This window comes from Gorilla gorilla, chromosome 13 (genome assembly GCF_029281585.2).
Source record: "Gorilla gorilla gorilla isolate KB3781 chromosome 13, NHGRI_mGorGor1-v2.1_pri, whole genome shotgun sequence".
Lineage (NCBI taxonomy): Eukaryota > Metazoa > Chordata > Mammalia > Primates > Hominidae > Gorilla > Gorilla gorilla.
This window is the reverse complement of record NC_073237.2, coordinates 106,655,587-106,671,282: the sequence shown is the minus strand read 5'-3', so window position 1 is coordinate 106,671,282 and position 15,696 is coordinate 106,655,587. Positions and strand designations below refer to the sequence as shown.

The 15,696-nt window shown below is 36.6% G+C and overlaps 1 protein-coding gene across 1 annotated transcript in view; it reads left to right on the top strand.

Annotated features, from left to right (window-relative positions):
- Positions 1 to 15,696, top strand: part of SVEP1 (sushi, von Willebrand factor type A, EGF and pentraxin domain containing 1) — a 209,799-nt gene that overhangs the window by 149,832 nt on the left and 44,271 nt on the right. Inside the window, exons 33-37 of the mRNA XM_004048429.5 lie at positions 1,092 to 1,268; positions 1,542 to 1,626; positions 2,205 to 2,396; positions 3,803 to 3,970; positions 13,741 to 14,413. Coding sequence (XP_004048477.5) covers positions 1,092 to 1,268; positions 1,542 to 1,626; positions 2,205 to 2,396; positions 3,803 to 3,970; positions 13,741 to 14,413 — 1,295 coding nt within the window. The remainder of the gene's footprint in view (positions 1 to 1,091; positions 1,269 to 1,541; positions 1,627 to 2,204; positions 2,397 to 3,802; positions 3,971 to 13,740; positions 14,414 to 15,696) is intronic.

The window sequence follows — 15,696 nt, the reverse complement described above, 5'->3', positions numbered from 1 at the left end:
GCCTCAGTCACATAAAATTATATCATTGAAAAAAAATAGACATCTTGCCTCCCCAAGACATCTTGCATTACAATATTTTGAAATAGCTTTGATAATACTAGATCATCTCTCAACCCGTTGTTGTATTTCTTCATTTGTTGTGAGGAGTAACTCCTGGAAGACAATAAGATGTCTATATGAACACACCATATAAACAGTTCTTTATTTTAGTTATTTCATGTAATATTATATCAGGCACATTTTTGATGTCACAAAATAGTTTGAGAGCAGGATTTTAATTCCTGTTTTATAATTCACTTTATGGATTTTCCATAAGTAACTTTTCTCTGTATGTTAATATTAGGTGATATTCACTATGGAAAACAGTTTAATAAGCATCTTTGGACATACATCTTTATGCTTACCTCTGGCTGTTTTCCTCAAAATCAGCTCATAGTTGCATTTACTTTAAGAATTTGTTTAAACTCCTTGACTTATATAGCTCAAATGGCCTTTGAAAAGATTGATGCAATATATCCTCCCCTTTTGAGAATTCAAGTATTATATTCGCTTTTCTTGCTCAACCCTGGCCCAAACCTTGCTTTAGCCTTTTCTCCTTCCTATGATAGCAGTGGAGACCGACCCTGAATCTGTAGATAGGGAGAGCCCAGAGCCCACACTCTATTTGGGAAGGGAGGCTGGAAACTTTCCTGAATCTGCTTTATTCAGCCTTTCCATCAGCCTGACACCAAGTCAATTGCTCTGAAAAACTGGGTATGAAGAGGGAACAGATGAAAGAGGCTAATGACCTTCTAAGCCACTCTCTGGCACCACCACTACTTTCCCAATGAGCGCCTACCTTTGCAGCCAGAAAAATTATGTATATTGTTGTTAGGCATTGCTGTTTCAAACTATTATTGCTTAAATGCTTATTAAATGTATGTTCTGGTTTAATGTCCAATGTGTCTCTGGGCCCTCATGCATTTCCCTTCACGAGGTTTTCTCTTGCGATTTTAACAGGTTTCTTAACTATAGTGGAATTCTTTTGCTGTGAGACTTTGCATGGTTGTGTGAAAGCCACTTATTATTCCACCAAAACTGTCTGTTTCTAGAACCTATAAAATGTAAGGCTCCAGGAAATCCGGAAAATGGCCACTCCTCAGGTGAGATTTATACAGTAGGTGCCGAAGTCACATTTTCGTGTCAGGAAGGATACCAGTTGATGGGAGTAACCAAAATCGCATGTTTGGAGTCTGGAGAATGGAATCATCTAATACCATATTGTAAAGGTATGTTTAGTAAATTTACCACGTTTCTTATGTTTGGCAATCCTAGAAAGGTAAGGCGTAGACATATGAAGTGTTATGTTATATCAATGTTCTTTGTATTTGAACTGAGGTATTAGGCTCATGTTTAAACATGACCCCACACACACACACCAAAAAAAAAAAAAAAAAAAGAAAACAAACAAACAAAAAAAGATCTTGAGCTGCCCCTTGAAATTTCAAAGATTTTTGCACACAGTCTCAAAAAAGTCACGTGTTTGTTTTTCCTTTGTTAAGCTGTTTCATGTGGTAAACCGGCTATTCCAGAAAATGGTTGCATTGAGGAGTTAGCATTTACCTTTGGCAGCAAAGTGACATATAGGTAAGAATCTAAGATTAAAACTATATTGTAGATGTTGATGGCATACTGGTAGTGATATAACACTGAAAGAAAGGGGGTGGGAAAATAATTCCAGAGGACATTTTTGAATTAATATGTAATTAATTGAATGATACATAGTGTGAACAAATCTTAATCCAATAATTTAATGGTAGTTATATCTAGAATCCTTAAATCCCCTGACCAATAACCTATCATTACCTCCAGTGCCCCCTTGAGGCACCCTGAGAGTGGATGCTCCTAGCTAATGAATACTCTTGATATCTCAGAAACAGACTAGACCACATCACTCTCAAGCCAAGGATTCCCTGTTTGTAGATACTAATCCATGACACAAACTGAAGGCAAGCCAAATTCTTAAATCTATCCTACTTCACTATGGGGAAGATATACAGTATTCAATCTTGAAAAAAAATAATTTAAAAGCATTATTTCAGTAGGAAAAAAATCAATTTTTCCAATATGTATAAATTCTTAATATTTTTAGAGGTTTTTGGCACAGATAACAGCATGCAAAATAAAGCAAATTATATCCTGTAATTTTCCTCTATCTTCTTTAGGTGTAATAAAGGATATACTCTGGCCGGTGATAAAGAATCATCCTGTCTTGCTAACAGTTCTTGGAGTCATTCCCCTCCTGTGTGTGAACCAGTGACGTGTTCTAGTCCGGAAAACATAAATAATGGAAAATATATTTTGAGTGGGCTTACCTACCTTTCTACTGCATCATATTCATGCGATACAGGATACAGGTAACATTTGTAGACACCAACCAAGCTTTCTACAATACTGTGTTACTCGCTGCCTATTTTATTTTAATTTTTTTGAGACATGGTCTCACTGTGTCACTCAGGCTGGAGTGCAGTGGCGCAATCTCAGCTCACTGCAATCTCTGCCTCCCAGGCTCAAACGATCCTCCCACTTCAGCCTCCTGAGTGCAGGGACTACAGGTGTGCGTCACTATGCCCAGCTAATTTTTGTATTTTGTACAGATGGGGGTTTCGCCATTTTGCCCAGACTAGTCTCAAACTCTTGAGCTCAAGCAATCCACCTGCCTCAACCTCCCAAAGTGCTGGAATTACAGGTGTGAGCCACCGTGCCTGTATTCTTTACTCAATAGGTTTCATTTGTACGTGACTGGCTGACTCTAAAAACAAATTTATAAATATGAGGATGTTCTCAAATCTGTATGCTTCCCGAGGCCTACCTAGCTAATGGTAAATGCCCAAGGAAATATTCTATCTAACTATGACTCTGGGAGTCCTAGTTCAATTGCTGTAAGCATTCAGACTTTAAACATGAAAGCAAAAATAGTTGATGACGCATAAACAGAATACCTGATAAATGCTTTTGTGATGGATTTCTTTATAAACAGCTTACCAAACGTACTCAACATTGCATGGAATGTTATGAAAAAGCATGTCAAGATAAGGGGCTAGGTTCTTAAAACTGTAGGAGATTAACTAATGGTGTGTGTGTGTGTGTGTGTGTGTGTGTGTGTGTGTGTGTGTGTGTGTGTGTTTAAACAGAGGGGACAATGGAGAAAGACTGTGATCAGAAACATGATCAACAGGATCTGAAGTGGAACAGATCGAGTGAACAGAAAGTGGAGTGAATTAAAGCATGCTATCAGAATCAAGTTGAGAAGAAAGGCAGATAAGTCATGGCATAGGGATGTGAGGTTTAAGTCAAAGGAAGACCAGAGGTCAGAGTCAGGGGTAGCATGGTTCAAATGCCCAGGCTCATGGCCTGGACAGTTCCCTTTGACCTTAGTTGCCCTGATTTCCTGGCTACTTAGGTGAGTGTCTTTCTTCCTGCTGGATTCTAACCAGTCTAATGAACCCCTTCTCATCCAAGTAATCTGCTCTTCACAGGTCTGGAGTGCCTTACACCACTGCCCATAAGCGGATTCAATATTTCACTCTGCACCAAGTGATTACTGTTGTTATATTGTTTTCACCCATTCATTGTTTCAAATGGTATATAGCTTGTTTAGATTTCTCTTGCTTTCATATAAAGCAATCTAATATGAAGAAATGCTGTTTTTGTGTACTCAAATTCCTCAAATGTCCCTTATTTTCTCCTGAGCTCTTCCTGTTTTATCTCCATAGCAGCAAATCCATAGCCAATGAAAGAGTAACATCATTCTTTCCTGCAGCTTACAGGGCCCTTCCATTATTGAATGCACGGCTTCTGGCATCTGGGACAGAGCGCCACCTGCCTGTCACCTCGTCTTCTGTGGAGAACCACCTGCCATCAAAGATGCTGTCATTACAGGGAATAACTTCACTTTCAGGAACACCGTCACTTATACTTGCAAAGAAGGGTGAGTAGAGCCTGTGAAGGAAAGGATCATTGAGAGCCAGGGAAGTGGATGCTCCTGACTGCAGAGATGGGCTCCACTGGACATGAAATTTAATTTCCTGGCAGCCAAAGACAAAGAGAGCCTTATGCTTTTATTTCCTACCTGCAGAGATGGAGTATATTCTCCTGTGGAAATAATATTTTCCTGGAATTTGAGTAGTATATCAAATTAGACCCTCAATAATGGACATTGGGCAATGCAGTGAAAAAATATCTTCATATTATACTTTTTTTTAACTTTTTCTTTTCTTTTTTTTTGAGACAGAGTCTTGCTCTATCACCTTGCCCAGGCTGGAGTGCATTGGTACGAACTTGGCTTACTGCAATCTCCACCTCCCAGGTGCAAGCAATTCTCATGCCTCAGCCTCCCAAGTAGCTGGGACTATAGGCGCCTGCCACCACACCCGGCTACTTTTTGTATTTTTAGTAGAGACAGGGTTTCACCATGTTGCCCAGGCTAGTCTTGAACTCCTGACCTCAGGTGATCCACCTGCCTCAGCCTGAGATTACAGACATGAGCCACTGCACCCAGCCTTATATTGTACTACTAAGATGCAAAAAGTACCTTTAAGTGGGCGTTCGTGTATTTATATTCTGCCAAACCAAAAGCAAGATTTAAGTCATAACATAAAGATGACATATCTACAGGGAGGAAAAAAGATAATAAAGTTCAGGTTTTTACATTTCTAAGGATCTTATTTAATTCAGAGATCATCTTTGGAAACCAGGAAACAAATTACGAAGGGCTTTCAGACTCATTGTCTCATTTGATCTTCGCAAAAGCCCTGTGAGGGACAGAGAAGGGAAAGACTCCCTTTGGGATGATCAGTTTAGGGTCTCAATGCAGCCAATAAAGTATGGAGGGGTGGCTAAATCTCAGGTCGTCTGAGTTGCATTTCATTGCAGTCATTGTTTTTTCTCTATGCATCCTCAATAAATATTTTCATCAATAGGGCTTTCACACTCCAGATTTACTACAGTTGTTCTTCACAAGCTGACACAGCAGAAAAGTTGCCGTTTTCTGGATTTGTATCTCAACTCTGTTGTTCACTAACTGTGGGGCCTTAGGGAAATAGTGTGACCTCTCTGCCTTGATGGTCCTCCTGCATAAAATGAGTTCATACTTATGGATATTGTGAGAAATAAAATGATATAATACATGGCCTAACCAGAAAAAAAATCAATGAACCCAACAAACTTAGCCATTATTATGATGATTGGTGCAGTTTCTGTATTTTCATGGAAGTTGGATTTTACTTCACAAGAATAGAAAACCATTCCACTAATACATGACTGCCAGCAGGTGGCAACAATATTTTCTTGTGAAAAGATAATAAGAGTTAAAGACTTGCATAAATAACTGAAGCCCAAATCTTAACATCTTCTTAAGTGAACAAGGAATCTTTAATATTAAAATGTCAGTGCAGGAATAGCTTTTCTATCCCCTGTGGACTCACTCACATAAGAACTACCCCTAATGAACTGATAGGACTATTTAAAATTAGTCATTTAAATGTTTGTGAAATCTTAGCAAATATACATGTTCCAAACAATATCTAGATATTGACTATTGCTGGGGCTTTTTCTGATTTAAAAAGTAATGCATGATCACCATATAAAACTAGAAAATACAAAATCTATATTTAAAAGTCACCCATGATTTTATTACCCAAAGACAAATATTGGTAATATTTTACTTCATTTCTTCCTAGAATTTTGTCTTTGCATGTATTTTTGAATATTAAAGATGATGCTACATGTACAGATTTATACCTTTTCCTCTTGTCTTCACAAATCATACACATCTTCACAAATTGTTCACTTAGAAGATATAGTAAGATGAGTTTTATGTCTGCCTAACGTTGTTTATTTAAAAGTGATTTAAAGAATCAATTAAGACAATTATGAAAATGATTAAAAAATCTATTCATTTGAAGAGGATTTTTTATTTAGAGGAATTCTATGTGAATCATCTCATGTACTTCCTTCTACAAAGATGGAGTTTGGCAGAAGAAATATTATTCCCACTTTATAGCTAAGACATGAAGGTGTTGGGCCACATTCTCTTACAGGCCCATTTGTTCTATGCAAAATCATAGTCTGTGGAAACTTCTTCTGTCATTGAAAAGATTGAATCAGATCTGCCCATCTAAATTATGTAATTGTTAAAGGGTATGAGACCGTTTTTATAAAAGTGTGTTATATATATGAAGTATGATGTAAATATGGCTTTATTGTTTTCTGTATCATTATTAGCATATAAAGTGATGACATTTCAATAATATATGGGGAAGCTATCTGAGCTAGCTAATCAAATTAATATGAAGTACACATAGTCCCAAATCACTACCACGTGTAATCTTTTTCTGAAAGGAAAAAAAAAATAACTATTAGGAGACAGTTTTATTTTTCTGAAATTAAAACTCTTGATGAGAAGAAAAATGATGCCCCTTTAATATGCATTTTGCCCTTTTAGGGGTGCTCTGAAAGTGGCCAGACTGGAAGGAAAGCCTCTCTCTTGTTCATTTCTTCTGGCCAAATTTTTAACAAAACATTTGAAATATATAGAAATGCAAACATTAGGCTGGACGTGGTGGCTCACGCCTGTAATCCCAACACTTTGGGAGGCCAAGGCAGGTGGATCACTTGAGGTCAGGAGTTCAAGACCAGCCTGACCAACATGGTGAAACCCTGTCTCCACTAGAAAGACAAAATTAGCTGGGTGTGGTGGTGCATGCCTGTAATCCCAGCTACTCGGGAGGCTGAGGCGGGAGACTTGCTTGAACCTCGGAGGCGGAGGTTGCAGTGAGCTGAGATCACGCCATTGCACTCCAGCCTAGGCAACAAGAGCGAAACTCTGTCTAGAAACAAAACAAAACAAAAATGCAAAAAAATAAAATTCTCTCTATTTAAAATCACCCATGTATCCATTGCTGAAATAAAAGTGCATGTTAAATTCTTGTCATCATTACCTTAGATCTCTATTTATAAAAGAAACACAATATTACAGATATAATTAGAAGCCATTCTCATCACTCATCTATGCTCCTCAAAGTAACAAACATGGATATTTGTCTTTATTAAATACACATTCCCCCATAAACAAATATCCTATTAATTTATATATTTTAATTTTTGTATCTGTTGCTTCATATTCTAAGCATCCTTTTGAAGCTTTGATTTTTCACTTAACCTTATCTTTTTTTACATTTATCCCTCTTGATACATGTAAATCAACTGAATTTATTTTCACTGATAGACAGTATTTTCTTGTCAGAACGAGCTATGTCTAAATTACCATCTTACTGGTAGAGGGTTAATTTATTTACTTTGTTTGAATACAAGTGCTGAAGTAAATATTCTTGCATGTTTCCTGGCATACATGTAAAAGAACATCTCTGACCTAGACATGAAGAGTTGGAATTGTCCAGTCATGGAAGATGCACATTTTTAACTTTGCAAGATAGTACCAAATGCTCCCAGGAGTGACCATACCAGTTAACACTCTAAACAATAATATGTGAGATAGCTTCCCTAGCTCCACAACTTTGCCTACAATAGTGTTTATCACAGTTGATTCTTCTTTCCAATTTCATCATTGTTTACGGTTTTCCCATTGTTTCTTCCCAGAAATTACTTTAAGACTATAAACACTTCTCAAAATGTAGTTTAACTGGGTATACAACCTTCCAAAGGGTTATTGAAAGTGCATATTTCTTATTCTAGGGATGAATTGTCTGTTCTCTTTCCCATTTTGTTTTTCATATTGACTTATATTTTCAGGAAACCAATCCCTTTTTTATTACATGAGTTGCAAAGATATTCTGCTTATCTGTGACTTCATTTTTACTCTATGGTGCCTTTTGTTACAGAATTTTTTATTTTAATATAGCCATACTTATCAGTTGTTTCCTTTAGAGTCCTTTAGGGATTTTTTTTGTCAGGCTTAAGACATTTTTCCATATCCTAAGATCATACTTAATATTTCTGCCTTCTTCCTGAACAACTTGAAGACTTTAGAAAGCATTAACTTCTGTCAGCACTCCCATCTTAAATGTCTTATCACTATGTACCTTTTTACTTCCCTTTTATCTTACAGCTTTCCAAATCAGTCATTTTTTAAATGCAGTCACTGCTTATGTATATTTATTTACATGTCTATTAATTTTTTCACCACTATTTCTTTTTGCATCACACTCCTTCCATTTGAGTTTCATGTTTCTACTTCCTGAAGGTGTTCTTTGCATCTTTTCCAGCAAGAGTCATGAATTACACAGTCTTTGTCAGAAACTAATAGTATTTTGCCCTTGCTCTTGAATTGTAGTTTAGCTGAGTATACAAATCTACATTGACAATTTTTCCATAAGTATTTTGAAGCTATTATTCCGTTGCCTTATGATTCTAATGTTGCTATTGAGAATTCCATTATGAGTCTAATTTAGTGATCCTCAATCAAGGACAATATTGCCCTCCAAGGACATCTGGCAATGTCTGGAGACATTTTTGGTTGTCACAACTGGGGGGAAGATGCTACTAGCATCTAATAGTTGGAATCTAGGAAAAATGCTAAATATCCTACAATGTACAGAACAGTCCTCCACAACTAAGAAGTATCTGGTCCACAATATCAGTAGTGCTGAAATTGAGAAACTCTGGTCAAATTCTTGTTTCTGTATAAGTAATATGTTTTCTCTTTGGTTACTTTTTAAAAACTTGTCTTTGTTGTTTTAGTGTTTTGCTATGAGATGACTATGGTGTATTTATTGTCATTCATCTTGTTTGGGACTCATTGTACTTCTTACATCTGAGAATTTATATCTTTCACCAATTTTAGAATATTCTCAGTCATTTTCACTGCAAATATTTTCTGTTTCTCACTTTCTCTTTTATATCTTTATGGCTGTCTTACTAGATATATGTTGGGCCTTTTCATTCTATTTTTCATGTTAATTAATCTGTCACACTTTTCATCTCTTTCAAAACCTATTACATTTGGATAATTTCTTCATATATTTCTTCCAGTCCACTGATTTTTCTTCTAATATCTGTAGCCTGTTTTTGAATATGTCCATTGTTTTTAATTTTTATGTTCCACATTTTTATTTCCAGAATTTCTATTTATTTTTCAAACATTTTTTCATAGTCACTTTTAATAGAATTTTGAGTCTTTCTTTTGTCCTTATTTCAACATACTTATTTCATACTATTTTTTATATTTTAGAGCTTTTTTTCTATTATCTCACTTATTGGTGCTCTACCCTTGCAGTTTTTTCTGTCTGCCGACCCATTTGTGATGGAAAACATGTTTGTGTGTGTTATAATTTCAGATTGTGCCCTTATAGTAAACAGGGCTTGTTTTATCTATGGCAACCCCTTATTTTCTGAGTATGTAGATTTTTTTTCTACCAGGTGTTTCGGGAGTATCACCAGCCAAGAACCTAATTTTACATTGATTTATCAATTTGAAGATTTTCCATACAAAGTGAATGGTGTAAATTCTAAACTCCAATCCACATGAGGTACAGACTCCACTATTGCTATTTTAACTCCGAAGCTATATTTTCTATCCTCTCGACTTCCCTTCTTTGTCTAATCCAAGGTCAACCATAGCATCCATTCACAAGTTTACTTTTCTGTTTGTAATTTCCTCTTCATTTCTGGCACATGGAAATTTCCTTTCTTGTCAGCTCAGCTATGCATTTAAAATAATTTGTGTTGTAATTCATCAAGTATTATAGAGGGAGGGTTTTCAGACTATTGTTGAGCAGAACAAGAAGTCAGCACTCATCTTATCTCTCTTTACTTATTTTCTATTTCTTTCCCCCAAGGAGTTGATTGGCATAGGTCTACATGCCCTGTGTCTTGTTCCAGTCAAGGATGGCATCGCTCTGTTCAAGTCATGGCCTTTGTAAAATATGACCTGTCTTACCGTCTTCTTCCACTTCTCAAGATGCTGTTGGCCTTATTAGAGTATTAAAGTTTATTTCCTTCTCCAGTCCCTCTTAACTGTCTCCTCCCTTGGGGCTGCCTAGCGCAGACCATTGCCCTGCACACAATGTAAGCCTCCTGGGCCTTATATAAGCCACATGCTTACCATGTGTACATACACACATTTTTGCATCTGTCTCACCAAGTTTTCCTCCTATACTGGTGTTGTGCTTTTCATTGGCCTTTCCTTGAATTATAAGGGCAAGATCCACTCTTAAGCTTAGGACAAAAATGCAGAGACTTTAAGAGACTTAAGTGATATAATGAATGCCAGGGAAAGAAAGAAGCAAGAAGTCTCATTTCTGTGTCCTACCCTAAACTTGGCCTTCCAAATTCATCTTTTATCAAAACATTTATCTTTTTTAAACCTTTTATCAAAACCCTCAAACGTAGGGGGTTTTCAGTTGTTTGCTCAAATACGTAAGTGGTCATTTGTTTCTCATTTTCCTTTTCATGCTCATGTTTATACTCCTTGGTGAGAAATGCAGAGGGAAGAAAGGGTTATTGCCACCCTAAAATCCTAATTAAATTTTTCCTTTTGATTCTTCTCAAATATAAACTTCTAAATGCAATTATTAGATATGTTCAGACAAAAATCTTTATGATTGAAAACATAATTATTGATGCTGGTTTATGCTTCCTGTTGTTCTTATTAAATTGCAGCTGTTTAAATATCTAGTAGGCTGCTCTTTTAAGGCATTTTTGCTAAGACAGAAGAGCTAATAATGCATTTGGGAGCTCTGTCATAAAGCTCTCCAGGCACATGCTCATTAGTAAGCTTCTACCCAGTGTGTCAATCAAATCATTGCAAATTGCATCTGAAAATTATTCTGCCCATTTTCAAAGGATTTTTTGTTACGATTCCAGAAAAATGCAAATTTGTTCCAGCCAGTTTATCCTAAGATGTGTTCTTCTAAAGCATCACTGTGATATTGATAGGCTATTATTCCAAGCTAAGTTCAGATCTTCATACAAAGAACTGAGCCTATCTAAAGCAACGAAATGCAGCAGGCCCTAACGGGGGGCTGTACTCAACTATTGGGAATGTCTGAGTATTCATTTTGAGACCACTTCCATCCATAGCATGATGTGTGAACTTAGGTAAGGTGGCTGCATATAGCTCTGCTGATACACTGTTATTTTTTTCCTGATTTCTCTGTCTCTTATAGATTTCATAAATATTGCCAGTTAGGATGAAGGAATTTCAACCTCTCTATAATAGCTGATGCTTTATAAAACTAAAAGAGATCTCAGGAGAAATATTTGATAACTAATGAATTAATCTTTGCTAATGGGTGGGTCAAATAATTTGTATTAGTGACACTGCAATACAGTTTGCCCAGGACACCCAGAAAGTATGATCTAACCTTCTTCACTTTCAAAACAGAGAGACAGAGAGCAGTGTTGTGGAATAAAGGTGTAGGTGTTGGAATCTGATCAACCAAATTCTGATCCCAATTCTGCTGCTTACAGCTGTGTGACTTCAGGCAAGTTTCTAAGCCTGTCTGAACCACCATTCACTTTATTTTCTTATAATGAAGAAATCATTACATCTAAGCAGGATTAAACTAGGTACTCAATTATTTTATTTCCCTTACCCTTCATTAGTAGCAAAATGACAGGCTAATCAGGTGTTAGAGATTTTTTCAAAACTCCATCAATTTTCTGTTCAGTAAGAGATCAGTGATGAAAATAAGCATGACTCAAATATAATTATTCTAATACTGCATATCCTAATCTTTTGTTCTATCTCATTGACAGAACACTTGAGAGTAATTTTAGATTTTTGTTAAGTCATCAATCCATCATTATATATGGGCAAACATCTGTGCATAACGACTGGGAATTACTAAGAAAAATTTATTCATACTGATTGAATAGCAGAGCCATATGCAGAAGACACCTTTTATTTTATTTATTTTATTTTATTTTATTATTATACTTTAAGTTTTAGGGTACATGTGCACATTGTGCAGGTTAGTTACATATGTATACATGTGCCATGCTGGTGTGCTGCACCCACTAACTCGTCATCTAGCATTAGGTATATCTCCCAAAGCTATCCCTCCCCCCTCCGCCCCCACCCCACAACAGTCCCCAGAGTGTGATGCTCCCCTTCCTGTGTCCATGTGATCTCATTGTTCAATTCCCACCTATAAGTGAGAATATGCAGTGTTTGGTTTTTTGTTCTTGCGATAGTTTACTGAGAATGATGATTTCCAATTTCATCCATGTCCCTACAAAGGACATGAACTCATCATTTTTTATGGCTGCGTAGTATTCCATGGTGTATATGTGCCACATTTTCTTAATCCAGTCTATCATTGTTGGACATTTGGGTTGGTTCCAAGTCTTTGCTATTGTGAATAGTGCTGCAGTAAACATACATGTGCATGTGTCTTTATAGCAGCATGATTTATAGTCCTTTGGGTATATACCCAGTAATGGGATGGCTGGGTCAAATGGTATTTCTAGTTCTAGATCCCTGAGGAATCGCCACACTGACTTCCACAATGGTTGAACTAGTTTACAGTTCCACCAACAGTGTAAAAGTGTTCCTATTTCTCCACATCCTCTCTAGCACCTGTTGTTTCCTGACTTTTTAATGATCACCATTCTAACTGGTGTGAGATGGTATCTCATTGTGGTTTTGATTTGCATTTCTCTGATGGCCAGTGATGATGAGCATTTTTTCATGTGTTTTTTGGCTGCATAAATGTCTTCTTTTGAGAAGTGTCTGTTCATGTCCTTTGCCCACTTTTTGATGGGGTTTGTTTTTTTCTTGTAAATTTGTTTGAGTTCATTGTAGATTCTGGATATTAGCCCTTTGTCAGATGAGTAGGTTGGGAAAATTTTCTCCCATTTTGTAGGTTGCCTGTTCACTCTGATGGTAGTTTCTTTTGCTGTGCAGAAGCTCTTTAGTTTAATTAGATCCCATTTGTCAATTTTGTCTTTTGTTGCCATTGCTTTTGGTGTTTTAGACATGAAGTCCTTGCCCATGCCTATGTCCTGAATGGTAATGCCTAGGTTTTCTTCTAGGGTTTTTATGGTTTTAGGTTTAATGTTTAAGTCTTTAATCCATCTTGAATTGACACCTTTCAACTCTAGCCACATGGGGTAAAGGTTTAGGAGACATTGGAGACTGAAATTATAATCACTGTTTCAAAGTTCTCTAGGTGTCAGTACATAACAATGAGCTATATGTAGGCTAAATATGGCATTGTACATTGTAGCTTAAGAACAAACAATAAAGACAAATGCTAAAATCAAGTTAAAACCATCTAAAGGCAGATAGAATTCCATATTTGAGTCGAATAGCACTATACAGCTTACTCCTTGATTTTATTTTTTAAATGTATAGCAATTATTAGAGTTCCTTAAGTAGCAAAAAAATCTTAAATCCATTTCCCTTTCTGAGCAAATATTAATATCACAATGTATTGATATATCTCGAATGCAAGTCATTTGATCAATAAGCTCAATATTCAAAGAGTCAATATTATTTTAAAGATAAAGTCGTTGGGAAGATTTAAATACATGTTTCTGAACAAACAATATCACAATGTATTGACATATCTCAAGTGAAAGTCATTTGATCAATAAGCTCAGTATTCAAAGAGGAAATATTATTTTAAAGATAAATTTAAAGTCATTGTGGGAAAGATTTAAAAAATAGAAGAAGACACAAACACTTTTTCTCAAATATTATGCTTAGTTATTCTTTCTTTCTTCCCACCCTCACAGCTATACTCTTGCTGGTCTTGACACCATTGAATGCCTGGCCGACGGCAAGTGGAGTAGAAGTGACCAGCAGTGCCTGGCTGTCTCCTGTGATGAGCCACCCATTGTGGACCACGCCTCTCCAGAGACTGCCCATCGGCTCTTTGGAGACATTGCATTCTACTACTGCTCTGATGGTTACAGCCTAGCAGACAATTCCCAGCTTCTCTGCAATGCCCAGGGCAAGTGGGTACCCCCAGAAGGTCAAGACATGCCCCGTTGTATAGCTCATTTCTGTGAAAAACCTCCATCGGTTTCCTATAGCATCTTGGAATCTGTGAGCAAAGCAAAATTTGCAGCTGGCTCAGTTGTGAGCTTTAAATGCATGGAAGGCTTTGTACTGAACACCTCAGCAAAGATTGAATGTATGAGAGGTGGGCAGTGGAACCCTTCCCCCATGTCCATCCAGTGCATCCCTGTGCGGTGTGGAGAGCCACCAAGCATCATGAATGGCTATGCAAGTGGATCAAACTACAGTTTTGGAGCCATGGTGGCTTACAGCTGCAACAAGGGGTTCTACATCAAAGGGGAAAAGAAGAGCACCTGCGAAGCCACAGGGCAGTGGAGTAGTCCTATACCGACGTGCCACCCGGTATCTTGTGGTGAACCACCTAAGGTTGAGAATGGCTTTCTGGAGGTAAGAGACCAATTAGCAAATGGTCTATGGCTTTTGTCGCAGGGCCCATAATACATAAATAAACAAAACAAATAATTGAGTCCAAACACTGCCAAGTTCACTAAGGCATGGAAACTGGAATTTACTATTATCACTAACAAAGAATCATGATAATCTTTTTAACATTTTCATAATTAATTCATCTCTTGATGAATTAATTCATCTGCGTAAGGTTGTGAATCACTTTCTGGAGGTAAGAGACTAATTAGCAAATGGTCTGTGGCTTTCATCACTTACTTACAGGGCCAGCCCACTGTGATGAACCCACTATTCAGAAGCGGGGCAATGAACAAATTAATTATTGGAAAACAGAAATGGCTAAAATCTACAGGTAGTGAAGACTGGAAAAAAAATTAATGAAGATGATTATGAATCTTTAATATATAACTTTCTGCATTTTACTAGTGTATAGGCATTTCAAGTGCTTTGTGGCAACAGCTTAGCCCTAAATAGGAAGTTAGAATAAACCAGTTTTAATATAATATTTTGTTTTACAGAGGTTTTTCAGGATAGATATATGCTTTATTTTATAGAAGGCAAGGTCTAAATGGAACCTAGAGAAATATATTATAATTTTAAATGCTTAGACAAAAGATAGGGTAAACCAAATAATGTAGTTTTTACAATTCTGTTTTGGTAAACCTAAAGGTAATTTCACTGTGATGGACAAAAGAGTTCAGTCCAACCCAAATATGTCCCGCTTTCACGCTAATGTGTGTCTTCTCAATAAGCCTACCAAGAAAATAGGAATGAGAATCTATTCCCTCAAATCCAGAGCCATTTGAAATTGACCATATTCTAATTAAACACTTTTTTAAAACCCACATATATACACAGTACAACCTTTTCTCCTTTACATTCAAAATAACAAAACAGTAAAAGCCTTTTATTTAAGGCTTTTGCTTAGATTTAGTAGCTTTTCATTGGAAGAGGGTACAGAGTATAAGTAGAGAGGTTCATTTATTAATTGGAAGAGGGTATAGAGTATAAGTAGAGAGGTGTTCATTTATAAATTTAATAAATATTTCTAGAGCTCCTGCTTGGCACCAGGTACAGTTCTGAGAATCAGCGACCTAGCATTTAACAACACAGATTAGATGTGTAATGGCATGGTGCTTACATGCATGGGAGACACACAAGCAATGCATAAACAAAATGAGTAATTTTGTTTGTTTATGACCTGTTATATTACATGTGTTTGAATTTTGAGATCACGAATATTAATTTTTTGTTTTAAAAGATAG